The sequence below is a fragment of the Cricetulus griseus genome, chromosome 3 (assembly GCF_003668045.3).
Source record: "Cricetulus griseus strain 17A/GY chromosome 3, alternate assembly CriGri-PICRH-1.0, whole genome shotgun sequence".
NCBI classification, from domain to species: domain Eukaryota; kingdom Metazoa; phylum Chordata; class Mammalia; order Rodentia; family Cricetidae; genus Cricetulus; species Cricetulus griseus.
The window spans coordinates 49,719,449-49,741,657 of record NC_048596.1 but is presented as its reverse complement, the minus strand read 5'-3'; the positions used below and the strand labels follow the sequence as shown (position 1 = coordinate 49,741,657).

The window sequence follows — 22,209 nt, the reverse complement described above, 5'->3', positions numbered from 1 at the left end:
TTCTGGCCTGCAGACATATGGTATACATAAGAGATAAATTTTTTAAAAAAACCTTTAAACCCTATGAACATACCCAGCCCTGTTCTGCAACTCCTTGGTTTGAAGGTTAGCTGAAAATAGCTGAGGATTTCTAACTGTTGTGAGGAGTAAAAGCCTAATGGGTGAGGATTGGCTGGGTGCCCCTTTATGCGGGGCTCTGTTGGCGGCAGGGTGCCAGTGACCTTGCTAGCCAGCAAACCTTGCGCTCTGGAGGGGAAGGTGTCTTTGGATGAGGGCTGTAGAAGGTGGAAGGCAGGAAAAATGAGCCTATCTTTGGCTCAGGTGTGCAGCTTGTGACTATGCTGGCTACACAGGACTCAATAGGTCTCTCATCAGAGGGATCCGGAGGGTGGGGCCCTGGACACAACAGACTGCAGTACTCAAGTTCTTGGGAACTAGAAGAAAACACTATTTACAAAGAATATATTAAAAATATACTTGAGAAGTAAACTCCCATGCGGGTGTGCACGGCCTCGTCATTCTTTCGTGGCATCAGAGTCCAAGGAGAAAGCCGACCCCGCTGGTCACTGCTCCCCAAAGGGTGGGGAACCCCTCTGGATACTGCAGTCTCTACTTGGAAGGGTTGGTGGGTCTAGGGTCTGTCGAGTGTTGGCTCTTGGAGGAGGCAGCCAAGCTGTCATGGCCCTAGGGGATATAGGAGCTGGCCTGCCACTGCAGGGCCCAGGATCTTTTCTGAAGGGACCTTGGCCTCTGTCTGAGTTCTGGCTGAGGAGAAAATAGGGGCGGCACTCCAAGTGGTAAATGCTTCCTTAGGACAGAGGGAGCTACTTGGCCTTTTGTTGCTGGTTCCATGTTCTGTGAGGTAAAATGACACATGTTAGAGCATAAACAGTGTCACTGGCACTGTGAAGGGGAACCAGTGACAGGGGGGATGTATCCTTGCTTTGGGCTCAGTTTGGGGAAGCTGCTGTCCTGTATCAGGAAGTTCTCCCTTCTAGAGGCATAGTGGGTCTGAAGCCCTAAGGGGTCTTTGTGTGTGTGTGTGTGTTATGGGAGTATGTGTGCACACACACACACAGAGAGCTCAGAGGACAGCTAGAGGTGTCATTCTGGAGGCACCTTCTACTTTCTGTTGGAGACAAGATCTGCCATTGGCCGGGACCTTTGCCACAAAGACTAAGCTAGCTGGCCAGCAAACTTACAGGGGCTGTTTGTCTCTGCCTCCCATCACCCCATGGCTGGGATTACAAAGTGCATCCCACGATACCCAGTTGGTTTTGGGTTTTTGTTTTTTGTTTTTTTTTTTTTTAATATGGATTTAGGAAGTTTAACTCAGGGCCTCCTGCATGTAAGCCACTGTTGTACCGGCAGCTCTCACGCCAGCTCTCTCGGGTATCTTTTCCACTGGCTTTTCATGATGGAACTTTATAGGATGGCTTTAGGATTAATGGTTTTTCTCCAGTTTGCCTAGGTGGCTCCATCATCTAAGTTGTGGGGTGGGGTGAGGTTGTTTGTTTTTTGTGACAGGGACTTGCTATGTATTTCTGGCTGGCCTGGAACTAGCTATGTAGACTAGGTTCACCTTGGATTTGTGACTTTGCCTCTTAAGTTCTGGGGTGACAGACCTGGCTAAGTCTTCCCCTTTACATGAAGCAAGATGCTAGGAGCCACTATCCATTATGGACAGTGGAGAGGCTGGACCCTCAGGGCTGGGTGCAGGTCCTGGGTGCCAAGCAGGGGCAGGCTCACCTTTTATAGTCTCTGAGCCACTTGCAGGTCATAGTCACTATCAGAGGAGTTGTCAGGCTGGGTGGAAGACCGGTGTAGGGCCCCTTCCAGAGCTAGAGAGAAAGGATTGATTAAAGAAAGTCCTAGAGGCTACATAAGGCCCCAGGAGCTGAGTGGCTTGCAAGATCACAGAGGCTCTCTGAACTGGTGACAGCCCTGTATCAGTTTTGATCAGACCGGCCAAGTGTTCGCTAATGATGCTAAACTCCAGACCCCCTGGGACTTAATTGTGAGTGCCTGTGAGAAGCCAAGTATTGGAGGTTCCTGTGGACCACTTAATGGCTCTGTCCTGGCTCAGAAAGATGCCTGGGACTCATTTATCATCCAGCCCCTCAAGGCCTGCAGGCACATAGGCCCATTAGGTCACAGCAAGGCTGGGGTTAATGGCATCCATCCAACTGCATTCTTCTCTCTGGATGAATGTTTCAAGGTCTCCAAGGGACAGCAGAGGCCTGTGAAGGCTGTATTCCTGCCACCACCCTGCTGGGACCAGCTGTCAAGCAGGCAGTTTCATCCTCCACCCCCTGGAGCCTCCCTTTCCCTCTTTGGACAAGCACAAAACTTCAAGGTTAGCATTCAGCATTGCCCCCACCCCCCACCCCCAGCAGCCCCCTGCTGCTCACCTGGATAAGCGGACAGGTGGGAGTTCCTGGGAGGCTGACTGTATTCGTTGTCCACATGAGAGGCTGTTGGGTTCTCCACCTGGGACCTTACAGTTGCCGTGTGACTGCGATGGAAAGACACTAAGCAGACACAGGAGGCCAGTGACATTGTTAGAACTGATGTGCTGTCCTTCCTGAGCAAGAGCCCATAGCTTAGCTTCCTGTGTCCATGAGGTCATGGGAAAGGGGGAGTACATTTCCCCCTCCTTTCTCTCTGGGGAGATTCATGCCAGCCGGGTAAACCTCAGACTTTTAGAGCAGTCTGATTGGCCAGGAGCAGCCTCCAGTTGCTCAGTCATCAAGCTTTTACCTAGTAGGAAGCTGGAACACAGGTGCTAGGGAGATGTACTCCTATGCATCAGGAGCTGTGGGCCTTTCTATTACTTAAAACCAAACAAAGCAGAGAATTTTCTAGAAAGATTTGGGCCTGGACATGGGAAGGGGAAAGGAATAGAGTGCATGCTTCATCCCATTAGTGTAACTCTGAATGTGGCTAGGAGAGAATGAAGGCTAGGGGAGGGGTTGGGCTGGCAGGGCCAGTGTAGTCTAAAACTGGCCCTCTGAAGTTGCTCTGTGCTAAAACTAGCTTGGCCAATCCTCTGCCATGCCTTCCCACTTTGAAGGGGAGCCATACAAAAGGGTCTTACAAGTACTGAACTAAAGGACTGTGCATAGTTTTGCTTAACCCCGTTTGACCATTGTCAGTCATCAAGTTGGGGATGGCTGTCCTGGGGGTGAAGGCTGTGGGGACCTCTGCTTAAGTCAACCACAAGGCAAGAGAGCAGAAATACCATGGTGTCTGAGGCTCAAGAGGCAAAATGTGCAGAACCACTTGCCCCTAGAAGAAGCCTCAGCCTTCTCTGGTGTGGGTATATTTGCTGGCCACAGTCACACCTTAGTGAAATGTGGTGGAGAGCTGAGTCTTCTAGCAGTTGCCGGTTTGCTGTGATCAGCAGAGACCTTGACTTCTGTGGCCTAAGTCCTGGGGCTGAGGTAGACCTGCCTCTGGGGACACTTACTGCTCTGGTTCACTCCGGTGGGACCAATCCACTGACGCTGCTTCTTCTGACGGACTAGACAACAACAGACAGAAAGCTTGTGAGGGCCAGATGATGGGGGAGGGGAGATGATGGTAAAGGAGGGGAGATGGGAAGAGAGGCAAGACTGATGGGGACACCACTCCAGGCTTTCTGCCTCATTTCCTAATTGACTAGGGAAGGAGATTGGAGCCCTTGGGTGACTGTAGAAATGACCACAGGGCTTATTTAGAACCAGAATTTATACCCCAGAGGGCACAAGGGACCCAAGACTGCTTGCCTCTGTTCTCCCTCCTTCTTTGGCTCTGGATAATTTCTCTAAGGTTTGCAAGGCCAGGAGACAAGCCCTCATTCATTAAGTATGTAGCTGTCCATTCAGTAAACAGGGAAATTAAGGCTCAGATAGAGGCAGCAGCACTGTCAGTGCCATTGGTAGTTGTGGAGCTGGACTTGGGCCATGTGTTGTGACATCAGAGTCTGTGCTGATATCATGTGGCCATAGCCTTCATCAACTGCAGTAGGCTTTTGCCAAGTCCAGACAAGGGCCCATCAGAGGGTACAGTTTGTCCTGACTTTCTAATACTCTAGGCAGAAAAAGGCCAGTGTGCAGCAGGGGGAGCTGGGTGGTAAGGGAGGAAAGCTGGGGTTTGGCACCTACATTTCTTCACCAGCTTCTTGTAGATCAGAGGCCCGCACATTACCAACAGCACCACCAGGAGTACAAGGGTCAGGATGATGCTTGCCACAGTGCCTGGGGCCAGGCCCGCTGGGTTTGGGTTTTGGCCTGGACAAGGAAAGTCTTAAATCAGTCCCAGCCCTGGGGAGCAACTCAGAGGGCAGCACTTGCCTGGATTTCCCTGGTACCACCAGAGTGTTCATAAGGGAGCTGTCTGTCTGTGGGAGTCTTTGATAACCATACATTTGCCTGCTCTTTATTACTTTCAGTGACCATCAAGCTACTATTTGCCACTCTTGTTATAGACTGTTAATTTTTTATCTCAATTACGACTAATCAACTTCCCATTTACCATCAGGAAGATGACCATATATGACCACATATCAAGAATCAGCCAGCCTTCTATCCAACCATCCGTCATCTATCCAACCATCCATCCATCCATCCACCTACACACCCATCTATCTGCTTATGTAGCTATCATCAATTTACCCATCTATCCACCCACTGCTTATGCAGTCATCTATTCATCTGCCTGCCTCTGTGTCCATCTGCCTGTCTGTCTATTTGTCCATCTGTCTATCGACTGACCCATCCATTCATTTATACAATCATCTATCTACTTACCCACTCACCCCCATTTATGTCACTCATCCATGTACCTGTCTCTCTTTTACCCATTATTTAGTTACCACCCGTGTAGTAAATATGTTCCATCCACCCCCTGATTTTCCAGCTTGTATTCCGAAGAGCAGAAGATAAAAGGCAAGGGAGAGTTCTAGCATCTGCCAGTGGCCTGACAGTGATCCACTTGGACCTTGACTGTCCATTCATCATTGCTGTCTGATTCTTGATCCCAGAATCTCATTTACTGTCCCCTTTCCAGGATCTTTTATCCACCTCTCCTATCTGCTCTTTAGAGACAAGCTCCCTGACTGGGTCCTAGAGGAAAAGTTCCGACCTGCTCTCCACCCACCGAGGGAGGGCTGCAGTCAACTCACATGTGACCAACACCCTCTTGCAGTTGTTTTTTTTCTGAAGCTGGTAACACAGAGACAGCTTCTCCTGGGTACAGACGAGCCCGGTGGAGGTCCTGTCAGCATCCAGCGCATGGAAGGAGATGAGGCTGCCACACTGCTGCTCCCGACACAGCTCGTCCCACCGTGCCTGACCCCTGGCAGCAGGACTGTCGCACAGGGTGGCCCATTGTGATCCCTGGCGCACTTCAGCGATGCCCTCACACAAGCTGCTGCCCCCCACCAGGCGGCTCTGAACCTTGGGCTGGAAGTCTGCAGAAGGGAAGTGATGATGAGGTGGCAGGCCTGACCTGAAGGCCTTAGCAGGGATTAGCACGCCAAGGAAGATGCTGTCCTTTGTAAGAGCATCCTAACAGCCTCCCCAGCACTTCCCTCCAGAAAGTTCTGGTCCCTGGGGCTTCTGGGCAGGTGGTGGCAGCTATCTCAAGACAGCAGTAACAAAGAAGCTGTCAGGGTGGCCATGCCTTTTTACTCTCTTGCTATTCCTTAGGAATAGGGAGGGCTTTTTAGAAGGAGGAAACTGAGACCTGGGGACCAGGAAGAGCTGGTATACTTCATGGGTGGGACAGAACCTAGGAATTTGGCTGCCCTGGCCCTGAACCCTGTCGGTTAGGCTTTTGGCAGTAAGGCCAGGTGCCTAGAGAGGTATTTATGTCTGCTAATCAGGGTGGTGCTTGGGAATCTGTGGCAGAAGCTACTAAGCTTGATTTAGAGTCAATAGTGAGCTCACCAGCTTTGGTTAGTTTCCATGGCAACACCCACCTTCAAAGCCCTAGTGAATCTTCTATTTAGAAGAAACTTCAAAGCAAGAGCCTGGGAATGGCTTTTGCAGGTTGTAGCCTGCATGAGAGCTTTAGGGTTCATAGCTGAGGGGTAGGTGGGACTGGAGCCAGCCATGGGCCTCTCATCTGAGCCAGAGAATCTGGGGCGGGGGCTGCTTCTTGCCTAGAAGACCACTTTATAGCAGGTGCCCAGTAGAGTAGGCTGTCCTGCTTGTAGACTTTATAGTTCAGAGCCGTGCATCCTACAGTTGGGTAGAAATCCTGAGGACCTGCTGAAATTGGCTCTTGTTGGGAGTGTGGGGAGTGGTGAAACTGTCTCCAGATGGTGCCTGTCTAGGACCACACCTTGAGCAGTTCAAGTTTAGAGAATAGGCTCTGGATTGACATTGCTTTCGGGCACAACTCAGCTAGTGCTATGTGATACTGGGGGGAAGCTGAGCTTTTTTGCACCCTTCCTCATGGAAAAAGAGAGTAACAGTAGTTCCCACCTCCCAAGGTACCGATAAAAGCTGAAGGATGCCCAGAACCAAGTCGTCTGTTGGCAACAGAACCCATAATGCAGTAGGGCACTTCGGGTGACACAAATCTACTCCTTCCCATGCTTGGTGGTTATTCTGCCTTGCTTTGAACTGTGGTTTCTTCTGGCCTGTCCCCAATCCTGGTTTGGCTCTGTAGAGTCTCACAGGTCAGCTTTCCCTCTCTCCATTTCAACTCCACCAGCACTGCCAGTCTTAGAACTTAGGACTCAGAAGAGCAAGCATCCTTTGGGGGCTGCCTCTGAAGCTGTGCTCTGAGCCAGGCCTTAGAGACCTCCCATGCCTTCCCACCCCTCCAGCTTCCTTTCTGGTGATTTGAAAACACCCTGTTGGTAAAGGCAGCCTCCCGGTTGCCCCCAGGCCTTTGCCCAAGCCTCAGTTTCGAAGCCTTGTCTCCTCTTCCTACTAGGATCCCAGCTGACTCCACTTCTCCAGATGGTATCTCTTTTGGGCTGGCAGGGATTGCGTTGTAGATGCCTCAGACACTGCCTCATCTAACTTGTCCTACCTTTTAGAGGAGGCCATGGGCTCAGGCCTCAGCTGGTCCTTCATCCCTATCCGGCCTCTCATAAAATCTGAACATCTGATCGGGGGACCCCACATCCCCACTCCAAGGCAACAGAGGGACTGATGGAGTGTGGTCTGTTTGCAGCTTACCGGAGCAGATGACTGATAGCGCCTGGGCGCCCTCCTGGGGTCTTGTTTTGTGGAAGCACTCTTGCATCGAGGCACAGCTCCCGTTCCGCACCTCCCATCCAATTGGCAAGGGCTTGGGGTCCTTCAGCTCTTCAGGAGCAGGTGTCCCTGTTGCCTCGGGCCCCGACATATGTGTTAAGAAAGATCCACACTGCAGAGTGTTACAGATGAGGCTCCCCAGGCCCAGGGGCCTGTCCTTGGCCTCGTAGAGAATGGTGCCACCTCTGCTGCCATTGTAGAATTCCACCATACCCGAGCACGTCAGGCCCCTGGATCCTGGCACCAGCCGAAATCTGGGAGGAGCTGGAAGGAGGGAGGCATGTCTGAGTGTATGTGGCTTTCACAATGCCTTGCTGCCGAGTGCCAACACATGAACCCTCGGGAGGTGACAACGGTCCCAAACATTGCATAGGACACACTTGAATCTTTTCCACTGGAATTTAGATGTAACTGGATCTCTCTCTTGGCTTGTTTTGGTGGCTCAATGAATTTAATTAGGGCTATTTACAGGAACACAGGCACCTTACCAGTGGCCACAGCACTGAAGAAAATGTCTCTCTGACCATTAACTGCCTATACTTCCTCAGGGAGGAGGGAAGTCTTGTGGGTCCCTCCTCCCTCTATTAAGGAGTGTTGACAACCTAATCTTGTGCAGGTAATCACAGCTCCTGTGAGTTCAAGACTACAACTGCTTTGTCAGATCTGGTCTTGGATCTTTACTCTCTGTGTCAGCCCCTTCCCTCTCCTGCCCTCCATGAAGCCCAAGACCCTTCTTACCTGTGGGCTCTGGCGTGGTGGTGGGTGGGGTGGTTGTGGGTAGAGGTGTTGTCATCTGGGGCTCTGCAATGAAACAGGCAGACAATGGTGGGGAGTGGGGAGTGGAGGGAAGGAGGGGAACTGGGGTGGCGACAATGTGAAGACACAGGGCTCCTGACTTGTTGGTAAGCTGACTTGGCTCCCCCTCCCCTATTCTGCCTCTCAAGTCCATGAGAGGTGGCAGTCCCACACATTACTGGCAGGAAATTAGGTGCAAAGGACAAGGCTGGCATTTGGCAGAGCCAGGTCCTGCTTTTTAGTCTTGCCAGCCAGATACAGCAGCTTTTGGCTCACCCCTTACCCAGTCCCCTCTCCTGTTTATAGTCAGGGCACTGAAACTGGGATGCCCTTTCCATGCCCTTGCCTTCCCAGGCCTCAGCCCAGGGTGCCACAAAACATCACCCACCTTGGCAGACCAGGCTCAGTGGAGGGCACCCGGCTGGTGAACTTGTGCTGCAGTTGGAGAAGGACAATAGGGGTCCATGACAGAAGACCTGATTCTGGGGTCTGTCCAATAGAGAGAAGTGGCCGAGAGTCAAGAGAGAACCACATCCCAGCTTCTGGCACACTCTCTCGGTCTCATGGGTGTTTCTCCAGTGGTCCCGGCTCCTGCTCCAACTGGAACTGCACACAGTCCTCCTCAGGCTTCCTATCTGGACCTCCAGTTTACCCTGGCACTTGGAGTTGGTACCACTTAGAGTCACCTGGAGATCTGGGTGAGGGGGGGTCAAAGAGGTAGTGGGAGGTGTCAGGTGATGGAGGAAAAACTCTCCTCAGGGGCTCAGCTCTTGCTTCCCCTTCTGAGTTTCCCCCTTCCGAGAAACTCAGGCACGGCGCTGCTCTGTTGGCCCTACACTGTGACTCAGATTAATGAGCTAGAGAGAACCTTGGGGCTGTGAACAAGATGTCCTCAGCACCTTCTGTCCAACAATATCCCCTCAATCTTGAAAATTCAGTTTCAGAGCGAGTGCCAGGATAGGCTCCAAAGCTACACAGAGAAACCCTGTCTTGAAAAACCAAAAAAAAAAAAAAGAAAAGAAAAAAAGAAAATTCAGTTTCAATAGTCCTGAGGTGTGGCCTGATGTGGTCTCTCTCTCTCTCTCTCTCTCTCTCTCTCTCTCTCTCTCTCTCTCTCTCTCTCTCTCTCTCTCTGTCTCTTTCTCTCCATGTGTGTGCATGTGTGTTAGGAGTCAGAGGTCAATTTTTAGTGTCATTCCTCAGGAGCTAGCTGTCTATCTTGTTTTTTGAGACATGGTCTCTCACTAGGAGTTGGACTTACCAATTCAGCTCAGCCTGCTGGCCAGCAAGCCCTGGGAATTTGCTCTGCCCTTCCTACCTACCATAGGATTACAACTGTCCACAATACCCTGCTTCTCTCTCTTTCCCTCCCTCCCTCCCTCCCTCCCTCTCTCTCCTTCCCTCCCTCCCTCCCTCCCCCTCTCTCTGTCTCTCTGTCTCTCTCTCTTTTTCTCTCTCTCCCTAATGTGGGTTCTGGGGATTGAACTCAGGCCCTCACACACAAGCACTTTACTGGACTGAACAGTCTTCCCAGCTCTTTCTCCCAAGATCTTTGTGTTTTAGCATTTAAAATCAATTGTATTAGGTGGGTGGTACATGTCTGCAGTCCCAGCACTTGGCAGGTGGAGACAGGAGAAATAGGAATTCAAAGTTGTCCTCATCTACATAGTGAGTTTGAGTACAGCCTGAGGTATAGGAGATCCTGTCTCAACAAAACAAGACATCAAAAATCAATTTTAGGTGGGCAGTGGTGGCGCATGCCTTTAATCCCAGCACTTGGGAGGCAGAGGCAGGCGGATCTCTGTGAGTTTGAGACCAGCCTGGTCTACAAGAGCTAGTTCCATGACAGCCTCCAAAGCCACAGAGAAACCCTGTCTCGAAAAACAAAACAAACAACAACAACAAAATCAATTTTATGGAGAGACTATTTTCCTGCAGCAGAATACTTTCATTTTAAGGGTTCTGTTCTGTGGGAGTTGACAAACATCTACAAGCACACAGCCACTCTGTGATCTAGATACAGAGTCTGTCTGTCATCCAGACACTTCCTGCTTGCTCCTCGACAGCCAGTTCATTTCCCTGGCTACAGCCTCTGGCAAGGTCTGCCCTGCTTTCTGCCATGAAAGATTAGTCTTCTACAGGATCATGTAATTGAATTGAATCATATAGCATCATTTGCTATTGCCTCTTGCCCTCTACATATACTTGAGGCTTATGTGTATTTCTGTATAGATCAGAAAGTCATTTCTTTTTTGACTTTAGAATAATATTTCATTGTGTGAATTTTCCCCATTTCTTTTCTATGTATCATGTGAGTTGTTTTGCTGGCGGTGAATCAAACTGCTGATAAATTTACATGTGTGGGCCAGCATGTGGGCTTGTATTTCTATTTCACTTGAGTAAATACCTTACAGTGAAATTTTTAGGTTATAGGCAGGCTTGTGGCTTTGTTACTTTATAAAGGTCCATGACAGGGAGAGGAATAGATAACATCTAGAGGTGCCCCTTGGAACTCATGGAAAGTGCTTCTAGGATCTCCCAGTGGGTACTAGAGTCCACAGATGCTTAAGTTCCTCATTAAAGTAGTCTAGGACCAGGCAAGGTGGCACATGCCTGTCATCCCAGAACCTAGAAGGTGAAAGATAAGGGGTTCAAAGTCATTCTTGGTGAGTTTGAGGCCAATCTGGGCCACACATCTCTCAAACAAACAAGCCAACCACCCAAAAATGGGCCTGGAGGTGTAGCTTAGTGGTGGAGTTTGTGTTTGGTTTGGTTTTTTTGTTGTTGTTGTTGACAGGGTTTCTCTGGCTGTCCTGAAAATAGCTCTGTGGACCAGGCTAACCTCAAACTCAGAGATCCACCTGCCTCTGCCTCTGCCTCCCAAGTTCTGGGATCAAAGGTGTGCATCACCACCACTCAGCTGAGCATGTGTTTAACATACTCAAGGTCTCGAGTTCTGTTCCCAGTGCTGTAACAACAAACAGAATGGCAGAATGTCTACCTCTGACCCACACACGTCCTTTGTATGCTGTCATCTCTAGATTACTTAGAATTCTAGCACAATGCAAAACTATGCGAATGGTTGTGACTTTGTACTGCTTAGGGAACATTGACAAGAAAGGCATCTGTATGAGTCCAGGACACATAGGCCTGTGTGTGTGTGTGTGTGTGTGTGTGTGTGTGTGTGTGTGTGTAACTCTGGGCACTTTTCCTCAGGCACTGTTCCCATTTTTTTGAGATGGGGTTTGGTTTCCCAGTAGCCTGGAGCTTAGCAGGCTAATCTGGCCAGTGAGTCTCAGGGGCATGCCTGCTTCTGTCTCCACAGGGCTGTGATGACAAGGGAATGGCACCATGTCTGAATTGTTTTTGTTTTTGGGTTTGGAGTTCTGGGGACCACACTCTGGCCCTCACGCTTGCAAGGTGAGCATTTTGCACACTGAGCCATTTCCCCAGATTCTGTCTTCGTTTTTGATCTTCACTTAGTTGAAGTCACAGATACTATGTCTTCTGTCTCTCTCTAGCTCTGTCCCTGTCTCTGTCTCTACAAAGAGATTCTGGGAGAACATGTAAAAGAGGAGTAAGCACAGTCATTCCTTGAGGTGTTGGGTGAGAGGAGGGAAGGGCAGATGAGGAGCAGAGACAAACGAAACTAGCAGCAGATCCATCGGAAGCTTTGAGCTGAACAAACGTCTTACTTATTCAAGGAACACATCTGAAAATGAAAAGGCTTTCTCGGAGGCTTCCTTGGCTTAGAGCCATTGACCAGGCTGCCCTTTCCTTCCTGCCTATGGAGAGAACAGGGCTGTGGCTACCTGAGGTCACCTGGCTAGCTGGGTTCAGGGGACTGGTCCACATCTAACCATTGCAGATACTTCATGGGCTCCTGGCTTAGTAAGCTCCTCACTTTGTCCTCCAAAAGGAAATACTTTCTCCTCTTCCATAGGTGAGCAAGTGAGGCTCAGACAGCAAGTGACTTTTACTAGAGCCTGAAGGTGGGACAGCTTGCAAGGGCCCAAGTCCTGGCCCCAGGGCCTGCTAAGGCCCCTGAAGCTGCATGGTGGCTTTACAGGACCGTCATTTCTCTCCATATAAACTCAGCACAGTGTTATCCTGGTTAATGTGGAGAAGGGACTGTGGTAGATGAATATGGAGACTGCCAACATAAAACATGTTTAAGGTTGGGAATATAGCTTGTTGGTAGAACACTTGCTTAGTACATGCAAGACCCTGGGGTTCACCCCGAGCATGGAGAACTAAATCAATGAGATTCTTCACTGAGGGACTTCTCAGGGCCTTCATTAGCTCAGTGTCCACTGTCAGTCTCCAGTAGGAGATGCTGTGTAGCCCACCCTTTGCCTGATTGAGAAACGGTGGCTTCTAAGATTGAGGTGTAGACACCCCCCTCTTTGCAACCTAACACAACCTTTCCCCACAGTCTGTCTGCAAGTGTCCATGACCACGGAGGACCAGAGAGGAAACAAGGCTTTGTGAGGTACACTTGTTGGTGGGTATGTTTCCTGCCCACAGAGTGGGGCGGGGAGCGGGGGGCAGGGGGCATGCTAGCTAGCATTCACGTGGTGCTCTCTGGCTATGAAGGGTGCCGCCGGTATGTGTCCTGGCATGGCTGATGTCTGTGTGGGGTTCATGTTGATGGAGGAGGCAGTTTCTTTTAACAGGCAGGTCCTCACGTAGCCCCCAAAGCTGCTGCCCTACTCTCTCTCCCTCTCCCACTTCCCTTCCCATGCTTCCTTACCTGGGTCATCCCTTCGGGACTGTCCATGGCAGAAAGCAACTGTGGAAAGGATAGAAGGAGGTCAGAATGTGAAGTCTCCCTCCTGCCCTCTGCTCCAAGGAGCAGCAGTGACCCTGGTTGACTGTCCCCAACCCCACCGTCAATGAGATTCCAGGGCAGGGATTTTCATGCTGTAGCTTAGAACCCAGAGTGGTTGTGGAATCAATTTAGTGGGTTGAAGCCATTGATTCTCTCTTTTTCTAAAATTTATTTTCTCAATGGAAACACAAAGTAGAATTGATCTTTCTTTAGTGCATGATTCTGTGAGTGTTAACACACACCACAAGCGTGACCTTCATCGCAATTGAGACACATGTCAGCTCCATTGCCCACAGGGACTCCTCACTCTGTCTGTCCCTTTATAGTAATGGAAGCATTCCTCTTCTTAAAATGGAAATGGGACAGAGTAAAGGACGACACACACACGCTGGCATTGGGAGGGTGTGAATTGCTTTGGGGAACAGTGATGCCAGGGAGATGGCTAAATCAGTAAAGTGTCTGTCTTGCAAGCACAAGGACTTTTGTTCAATCCCAGAGCCCATGTGTAAACACCAGGCACTATGCATGTGTTTGTAGTCCTAATCCTAATTCGAGCTAACCTGGGGACCATGGCTAGCCAGTTTGGCCTCAGGAAGATGTGGGGTAGAAGCCTAGCTATAGGGCAAGAGAGGAAGCAGGAACCCTTTGTTCTTCCTCACCTGTCGTCCTGACCTCTCTCTCAGTCCTCTTTCTTTCTGGTTCTGGCTCCCTCAGGGGGACTGGGAAAGCCACCATTAGAGGGCCACTCGTTTGGCAAAACCATGAGGGTTGAGGTGCTTAAAGTGGTGTCTATGGGGAAAGGAGACACTTAGACCTGCCCTTTGCTGCTGTGTGATGCAGAGATGGGTTTTAGTCCTACAAGTGCTCTGAGGGTTAGCTCTGTTGTTTCTGTCTATGGCGTAGGAAGCAGGTTCTCCTGGCTTAACCCTTTAAGCATTGGTTTCCCCATCTACAGTGTGGAGTGAGTTATGCTGAGAGATGGAGCTGGACCTCTCTATTGAAGAGCTTAGCCTAGTGCTGCCCAAGCCCAGCTCAGTGCTCATAAATGGGGGTGCTGCTGTTTGGGTGGGGCAGGTGTGACCACAGATCTCTGGGGAGCTTTCCCAGTGGGAGGATTGAGAGGGCTTGCTTGGGAAGCATGGACAGCAGGCCACAGGGCTCTTAATCTTCTGCCCTCATCAGGAATATCAAACACTTGGCTAGGTTGTGACTGCCTCTGGCTAGCTCTGCTCAGCTGCCACTCCAAGGTGCCCAGTTTGGTGATCCAGAGGCGACCATAATTGAGCTCCTGGCCCTGAGCATCCAGACTTAAAAACCTGTCGGTCAGGGACTGGGTTTGACCATCCCAGGCCCCATGGGTAGACACCACATATACACACAGACAGCATTGGTCCTGTTTAGAGAATTTCCTTAGGAAAACCGAACAACTGACACCAGCTGCCATTCTGAAAAGGAAAGCAGGTAAAAGTGTTTGTGATGCAAGCCAGATGACTTGAGTTCCATCCCAAAACCTACATTAAAACGTCGGCTCTGCTGGTGCTCATCTGTAGTCCCAGCACACCCACAGCAAGAGCAGCAGAGACAGAATCGCTCAGAAGCTCGGGGACCAGCTTGCCTGGAACTCACAGTGCAGCAGCAGAAATGAGAGACGTTCCTCAATAAGGTGGAAGGAGAACTGGTTCCCCAAAGTTGTCCTCTGTGTCACACACACACACACACACACACACACACACACACACACACACACACACACCAATAATAATAATAATAAATGTAAAAAGGAAAGTGATCTGTTGAGAGAGGGTGACTGTGCATTCCAGGGTGTGGCTCATTCTGTTTGGTCCTCATGTGAACCATGCTCCCCCTTCCCTCTCCATCACCATCACTGTTACCATGGCCACTATCGTCATGTAACGACCACTGCCATCCCCATCAATGCTGATCCCCATTATCCTCACTACCGTCATCTCTACCACCATCACCATCCTCAGTATCGCCGTCTTCCTCACCACCAGCATCCCTATCACCATTATCCTCACTGTTGCTGTCTCGAGCATCGTTATTGTTATCACATCACCTCCATCACTGCTGGCACCACCACGCTTGCCGACCCCTACCATTACTACCGCCTTCGTCTCTGCCACCATCACCATCATCATCGTCACTACTGTCGTCAGCATTTTTCACTCTTCTGGGAATTTTTAGCTTAAACCTCTCATTTCTCTCCACTATACCATTTGATAGATATTATTGCTTTGGCCCCTGTTTGATAGAGGAAACTAAGAGAGGTGAATATCTTGCCTATACAGCTAGCGGCCAAGAGGCTATGCTCTTCCCACCGGAGCAAGCTGTCTGCTGTGCTCTATGTTAATCCATTCCTGCATGTTTCAAGCTGTCAAGATACAACAAATGTGCCGTGGATAAACATAGCCCTGAATCTGCTGTGTGATGTTGGTGACTCACTCAGACTCTCTGGGCTCAGTTCACTGCTCTGCAAAGTGATGGAATTCAGTTTCACGATCCTTCACTTTCCTCTTGGTCTAACGGTACATAATCGCCAACCTGTGTTTCTAATGGGTCTTAAAGGTGTTTGTCAGAGCAGACTTGCCGCATGCTGCTTCTTTGCTTGTCCAGGGACACTCAGGCTTTCTTTGTCCACAAACCATTTTCATTCACTTTGCTGATTCTCACAGGAACCTGCGAACACCTTCCTAGGCCTGAGCCCTGAAGGCTGTGCCCAGCATCTCCCTGGACTCCTCTGGAGCCACACTTCACCCCTGCTCAGTCCCTTTTGCAACTCCCATAGCCAACCACAACCAGGACTCTGCTTGGAGACCCTGAAGGCTGCAGGGACATGGGGCATGGAAGCATAATACCATCTCATCCTCTGCCGCCCACACCTCTCCTCTAAGGCTGTTTCCTTCCCTGTCCAACATCCTGCAAGCTCCCACAGTGCTGGACTTGGGCTGAGCTAGCCCAGACAAAGAAAGACCTTGGCAAAAGAAGCCACTGTTCCTAGCTCCAGTCTCTTGTATCCACATTGATTAAATCCAACCATTTTTGAGCCTGCCTAAGCTGACAGGACTTAGAAAGGCTCAGAGGAATCCCTGAGAGCTGCTTCAAGGTATCTCCCCCTTCCTCCTGCCCTGAGTACACATATGATGCTCGCTGTGGTTCCTTGTGCTGTATCTCACCACCAGTGAGTTTTATTAGCTCCAGGCAATGCTTAACACTTTTCTTTTCTTTTTTCTTTTCTTTTTCTTTTTTTTTTGGAGGGCGCACAACTTTCAAAACTTCTTTTATTTTGTTTTTAAAATCAATCTGAATGAAGCTTCAGATGGTTTTGAAAATCAGGGAACCCGGCTGTGGGCTATGTCACCATAACCATTTTGATTTGTTGGAGCTGAGAGAGCCTGCTTTCTCCCCATGTCTCCTGAGCCCTGGCTTTAGGCACATGATGCTGTCTTTAGTGAAACACACACATTCCCACACTGAATGGGATGTATCAGAGATAAACAGCCTCCTGTGACTTCAAGTTGCCATCTTGTACCAGACCTGTCTGCCAGGAATTTTAACATTTTCTGGATTTTGGAATGTCTACAAATATTCATGGCCCTCTGCAATGGATCTCTTTACTGGTAGCCAGGCTGCCACAGGCTAGGCAAGGTACTCTGCAGGACAGAACCTGGCACAGGGCAGCTGGCGGCAAAGTCAAACTTAGTCCTCTGCCTCTGACCTGCTCGGAGGTCCTGCCTGTCACTTGCAGCCTAGACATACTGGTTTAGCATCTGGTAGGCACTAGGGCTCAGAGTGAGGGGCTGGGACCTTGGCAATAACAATAGTACCTCAGCTGTTGTGCTAGCTATCCTCTCTCAAGAAGACCCATTTCTTGCCTAAAGCCTCAAATGAAGATGCTGCTACCTTCTCCTCAGAGAAAGACGTTCCCCCGAAATCATTTTCATGGAACTTGGAAATCAGGTGGCCTCTTTATCCCATAACCAGTGATCTCCTGACAGTTCATGGAGCTCAAGTTTACACTGGAGGTTGCCAGCTTTGTGGAAGATCACCCGTTTCCCTCCCTCATCTCTGAATTGGCTGACTTGGAAGGTTCCAGAAACCTCACTATTGTTTTTACTCTCCTCCCTGCTCCCCTGATGCCCGCTGAGACAGGGTTTCTCTGTATAGCCCTGGCTGTCCTGGAATTTGATTTGTAGACCAGCCTAGCCTTGAACTCAGAGCTCAACCTGTCCCTGGCTTCTCAGTGCTGGAATTAAAGGCGTGCTCCATCATGCCCAGCTAAAACCAATTTTTCTGGAATAACAAAACAAAACAAGAATTTATCAGTGGGGTTGTCCCTAACTTGAGACTATTAAAGTTTTCTGGAAACAAGAGGTCAGAAAGAGCCAGGATTTGGAGTCTTGGGTAGATCACCTGATGAAGACTTTGGTTATAGCTGGTGTCTTTTGGTAATGACCAATGTGCACACACTACCCTACTCCCCCCACCGCCCGCCCTTCCAGGAGCATCCTGGGAGATGGAGCCTACACAAGGAGCAGTGGGTTCAGATTGAGACAATAATCTCACCATTGTGCTTTCCCCTGGCAGCCTCTCCCTCCCTCTCGTGTGTGTGTGTGTGTGTGTGTGTGTGTGTGTGTGTGTGTGTGTGTGTGTGTGGTGGGTATTATGTAGCCCAGGCCTCGTTGTGTCTCAGAGGATGGCCTTGAAACTCCTTAGTTCTCTTGCCTTCATCACTCAAGTGCTGGGCTTACAGGTGTGTCGACCTTCACGTATTTCCCAGCTCCATACTGCAGCCTGATCTTGCAGTCACAGCCCTATATAAATGGGTTGTGTTTGCCTCCACATTCAGGTGGGAAAACTGAAGTTCTGAGGGGATGATGACTTGGCCAGAGTCACATACTTAGCTGGAGGTAAGCAGCACTGTGCTTCACACCCACCACCTGACACAGCATATGGGGGTCCTCTGGGTCCCTCATAACCCAGGTGTCACCGCAGAAGTGGTCATGTGTTTTGTGACCGAGTACTGTCCCCAGACCTCCTTGAGAGTATGGGAAGCACATAGCTTACATAAAATGAAAATCTACATATCTACATTTGGAAAACATATGGATTCTGAAGCACATCTGGCTAGAGATCAGGATGAGGACTCAGTGTTCGAGAGACCCTTCTGTTCTGCGTGGTTCTCCTATTCATAGGACGGAAGCTCATCCTCCAGGAGGCTCTGCGGGTTCCCTTTCCCTTTCTCTCCATTGGACCTGCTGAGCTAAGGGCACCTCCTCTGGATCCCCCAGGCCCACCCAGTGGCAGGCTTGGTCACTTCCCTTGCCTATGTGTGAGCATTTTCTCTTTTTGTAGTACCTATACTGGGTAGGCACGGCAGGCCCCCGTTCCTACCCAGCCCTCCCTTTATCTATTGCCAACCCATGAATGACCTTCTAGAAGTACAACATATTATCTTTGTCTCAGACCCGCCAGGGCAGAGATCTTGTCGCTTTGTTCTCCGTGAAGCCCCAGCACATAGTAGGTACTCAATCAGGGCTTGTTGTCTGGATGAATCTACGGAAACTACCACTGTCATCTTTTGAAACACAGCTACAGGCTTCTGATACTCTGTTTTGCTGTTTGGTTTTTGAGACAGGTTACTCACTGTGTAACCCAGGCTGTCCTGGAACTTGGGTTCTTTGTGTCTCAGCCTACCGAGGTCTGGGATTACCACCATGCCCAGCTTAGCTCAGCCTGTGTTAAAGATGAGAAGACCAAGGACCAGAGAAGTTCTTCTCAACCTGAGTGACTAAGAAGAGAGCAAAATAGATCTTCCCGCCCTGCCCCGCACACCACCTGCACACATGTTCTCGCATCCACATAAACATGGATCCTAGCTGTCAGCTCTGACTGAATTCTTGTCCTGGTCACTCTAGGAAACCATCTGACCTCTTGGTGGAGCCCTGCTGAGTGACCACAGGGCTTGTACAAGCCTCTGGCCTCCAGGATCAGTCAGGGCTCTGATCCTTTGTGCCTAGAGCCAAAGACAACCTCAGCTGTGTATCCTGGGACTGCTGCGCTCACTGCCTGCTCCTAGCTAGCACCACCTAGTCTCTCAGGCCCATCTTTCCCTGTGGCCTTTACCCTGTGGCGCCCTCTACCCAGGCCCCTCTTCCCTCCTTTCTCTGCCTAGCTGGTTCTTCTTATCATTTGGGTCTCAGGGTGACAGAGGTAATGTCATCCTCTTCAAAAGGTCCTGTGCCTGCACAGCCAGCTCTCTATGCTGAGTGGGGGCACCCACTCATGTGTAGATTTCAGGCGCTGATTCCATTTTTTACAGGTCTCCTCTGTAAGCTGGGCAGGCCACAGGCCGGGATGTCTGCCTTGTCTCCCACTGCTGTAAAGAGCTGAGTAGTTAGGAGATGAATGAGTGAATGAATGAATGAATGAACGAACAGCCTGTGCAGAAGAACGGGGGAGAAGGTCTGTGGTGCAGTGAGCATCTGAAAAGACGCCTCCCGACTCTGTCCGATCTGGCCTTGCATCTGGATGGCCCTCATGTCTCCTGAGTATTGTTTCCACCATGGGCAGGCGAGAACTAGTGAGAGTGGATTCATTTAATCCCCGTGCTCATGACTACTTTCTGCTTACAGTGGAGGAGGCTGAGGCTTACCAATACAGCTCAAGGTCACTTTAGCCAGAAGTGGCAGAGTGGAACTCAATTTGTTTTTTGGAGTCACCGTGTGGTCAGCTGGGCTGTGCAGTGTCTGAGCCATGTCCCCAAGCCAGGTCAGTGATGGAAGCTCAGAAAAATTAAATTGTAAGAGGGGATGATGTAGGAACCCCTCGCTGACACTCTAAGGGAGCCAGGTTGTACACATCTTCATTCCTCAGGCCTTGGGGTGTCCCCAGCCCTGTGCCTTGATCTCTGTGTATCAGCTGATGGAGTTTTCTTCTGTAGGCATGCTCTGACATGTAGGATGGCTTTAGGGACCTATTACTCCTATGGAGGCAGTGGGGCTGTGTGAGGGCAGCAGTGCTGGGCCAGGCTCTCCATACTGCTTGCTATCTGCTCTACTTGGGCTTGCCACTCCTGGGCCTCAGTTTTTCCTCACTGTAAAATGGGGTGAGGGGCCCTCATACGTTCTGTGCCGTTTAGAAGCTTACAGAAAAAATGGCTTTACAAGGATTTCATCAAAGTCAGGCCTGGGGGTACAGTTACTGTGGAGATGGAAGCAGGGGAATTGTAAGTTCAAGGCACTCCTAGGATACGGAGTCAGAACCTACCTTAAAAAGTTGAGGGCCAGCGAGATGTCTAAGTGAGTAAAGGCTCTCTCGGCCAAGACTAATGAGCCAAGCTCCATCTTTGGAACCACATGGCAGAAAGAGGGAACTGGTGCTTGCAAGTTGTCCTCTGACCCAGTAGCATGAGTGTACAGACAGACAGACACACACACACATACATACACACACACACACAGACACACACGCATGCGTGCGTGCACACACAGAGAGAAACCTAAAAGCATTTTTTAAAAGTAAAAAGAGGCAGTATGTTGCTCAGTGATAGGTTGCCTAGCATGTGGGGCCATGTGAGCATCCCCCCTTCCCCGAACCCCGGCATCATGAAATTGCTTCCTACCTATAAACTCTAACAATACACAGGGACCATGTGCTCCCTTGCCTTCAGATGATGTTCCTGTGTGTGTGTGTGTGTGTGTGTGTGTGAAGGTTCTCCTCCATCTCTTTTGGACTCTGGGTTCCATGGGGCTGGGGTCTGTGCCAATCTTGTCAGGAACTTAGTCCATGCTCAGTGGGGAGCCTGGGTAAGTCTTAACCTTCCTGTGTGTGGATCTGAGGCTACAGGGGAGGGCTGTGTTTTGGGGTGGTAAAGGCTTGGATCTGGGATTCTCAGGACCTAAGGAGCCACAGCAATGTCCTGGCAGTGTCCAGGAAGCGAGCCAAGGCTTGTCAAGAAGAACTTTGTACCTCTTGCTGTCATGTATAAGGGGTTTATGCATGGGTATCCAAGCCATGGTAACACGAATGAAGAAGCCATGTAGTGTCCAGGAGAGTATCCACACAGTTCTCATACATACACACATTCAAAATGTTCTCCCTCTCGCTCTCTCTCTCTCCCCCTCTTACACACACACACACACACACACACACACACACACACACACACACACACGCACTCCCACCGAAACATTCACATTCCCACACTCACTCACTAGCTGTTGTAGGTGAAGACTGGGTACCTATGGTCTCAGCCCCTTCTTTGCAAAGTAGGATGCTGTCTTTTCCTCCCGGCCACACCTGGCATCCAGCAGCCCCTTTCCTGCCACACCTCTTGAGTAGTCAGACAACAAGAGCCCACCAGTTTATAGCCCTGCTCCAACATATCAACAAGCTGTGTATGGGAAGATCTCATAATGAAACTGGGAGCCCAGGGCTTGGGCCTCCAGGCATAACTTTCACAGCATACTCTGGCTAGTCAAGCTAACCTCCCCTTTTCAGATGCCACCGATGGCCTACCATCAGGGCCTCAGGTCTGAAGCAAGATTCAGGAGTTGGGGACTCTTTCAGTACTGACCCAGTGCTGCTGTTTGAGCTCGGCATCTGCTCTTCTGCATCCTTATGAAGGGACCATTCTGCCTCAGCAGCCTCAATATCAGCTTTCTCCCTCCCTGGAGGTGACCGAGTAATGGCTAGGCATTTCTGGGCTGCACACTACAGCGGGTGGCTGCATAGGTTGGGAACTAAATGCTCTGACTTCTAGCCCAAAGCTGAGGAAAGCAGCAAATCTCAATAATACAGAGGGAATGACTCTGGGCAGCATTGGGAAAGAATGGGCAAGCAGAGCCCAGCTAAGGCTGGCGGGTTGACCGGGCTTTGTGATCCTAAACTTCCCTGATGTTACACATGTGTCCAGACTCAGACCTGGGAAAAATTGAGATTCCCCTCCCTGCACCCCAATGTGCCCCGGTGTCCTGTCTGGCAGTACCTTGTAGGGACTCACCCAGTGTTCCCAGCACGTACGCAGCAGCCAGCAGCACTTGGTGGGAGTCCATGGACCTGGCCTTCTGCTGCCTCAGCCTCAGTGAGCTCGGCAGCTGGTAAAGGTGTCTGGCTCAGTGTCTCACTCTCTGGGAGGGAGGGGGCACAGGCAGAGGTGGAACAGGGAAGCAGGCAATGTGGGCCTGCGTCACAGCCCCCTTGTTTGAAGTTGAACTGTCAACTTCCTCCGGGTGAAACCACCTGCCCCAATTTGAATGGAGGCCCGAGCCTGTCAACTTCCTGCTTGAGATGCTCAGAGGTGGGATAGTG

The 22,209-nt window shown here is 50.3% G+C and overlaps 1 protein-coding gene across 1 annotated transcript; it reads right to left on the bottom strand.

The window, feature by feature from the left end:
• Positions 1–1,752: 1,752 nt before the first annotated feature.
• Cd5 (CD5 molecule) lies at positions 1,753–21,953 on the bottom strand. Its single transcript, XM_035443105.1, has 10 exons — positions 21,902–21,953; positions 12,802–12,840; positions 8,437–8,742; positions 7,992–8,054; positions 7,176–7,517; positions 5,165–5,452; positions 4,146–4,271; positions 3,470–3,523; positions 2,412–2,531; positions 1,753–1,841 (listed from the first exon to the last, which is right to left on the bottom strand). The coding sequence occupies exons 1-10, from the start codon at positions 21,951–21,953 to the stop codon at positions 1,753–1,755; spliced, it is 1,479 nt and encodes a 492-aa protein (XP_035298996.1).
• Positions 21,954–22,209: the final 256 nt, after the last annotated feature.

Excerpts from the sequence above, each read along its gene's own strand:
- Cd5 (XM_035443105.1), bottom strand. The coding sequence starts at position 21,953 with ATGGACTCCCACCAAGTGCTGCTGGCTGCTGCGTACGTGCTGGGAACA. Across the intron at positions 7,518-7,991 it reads CACCACGCCAGAGCCCACAG|CTCCTCCCAGATTTCGGCTG; the intron begins GTAAGAAGGGTC and ends CCCTCCTTCCAG. Across the intron at positions 4,272-5,164 it reads CAAGAGGGTGTTGGTCACAT|GCCAAAACCCAAACCCAGCG; the intron begins GTGAGTTGACTG and ends TTCCTTGTCCAG.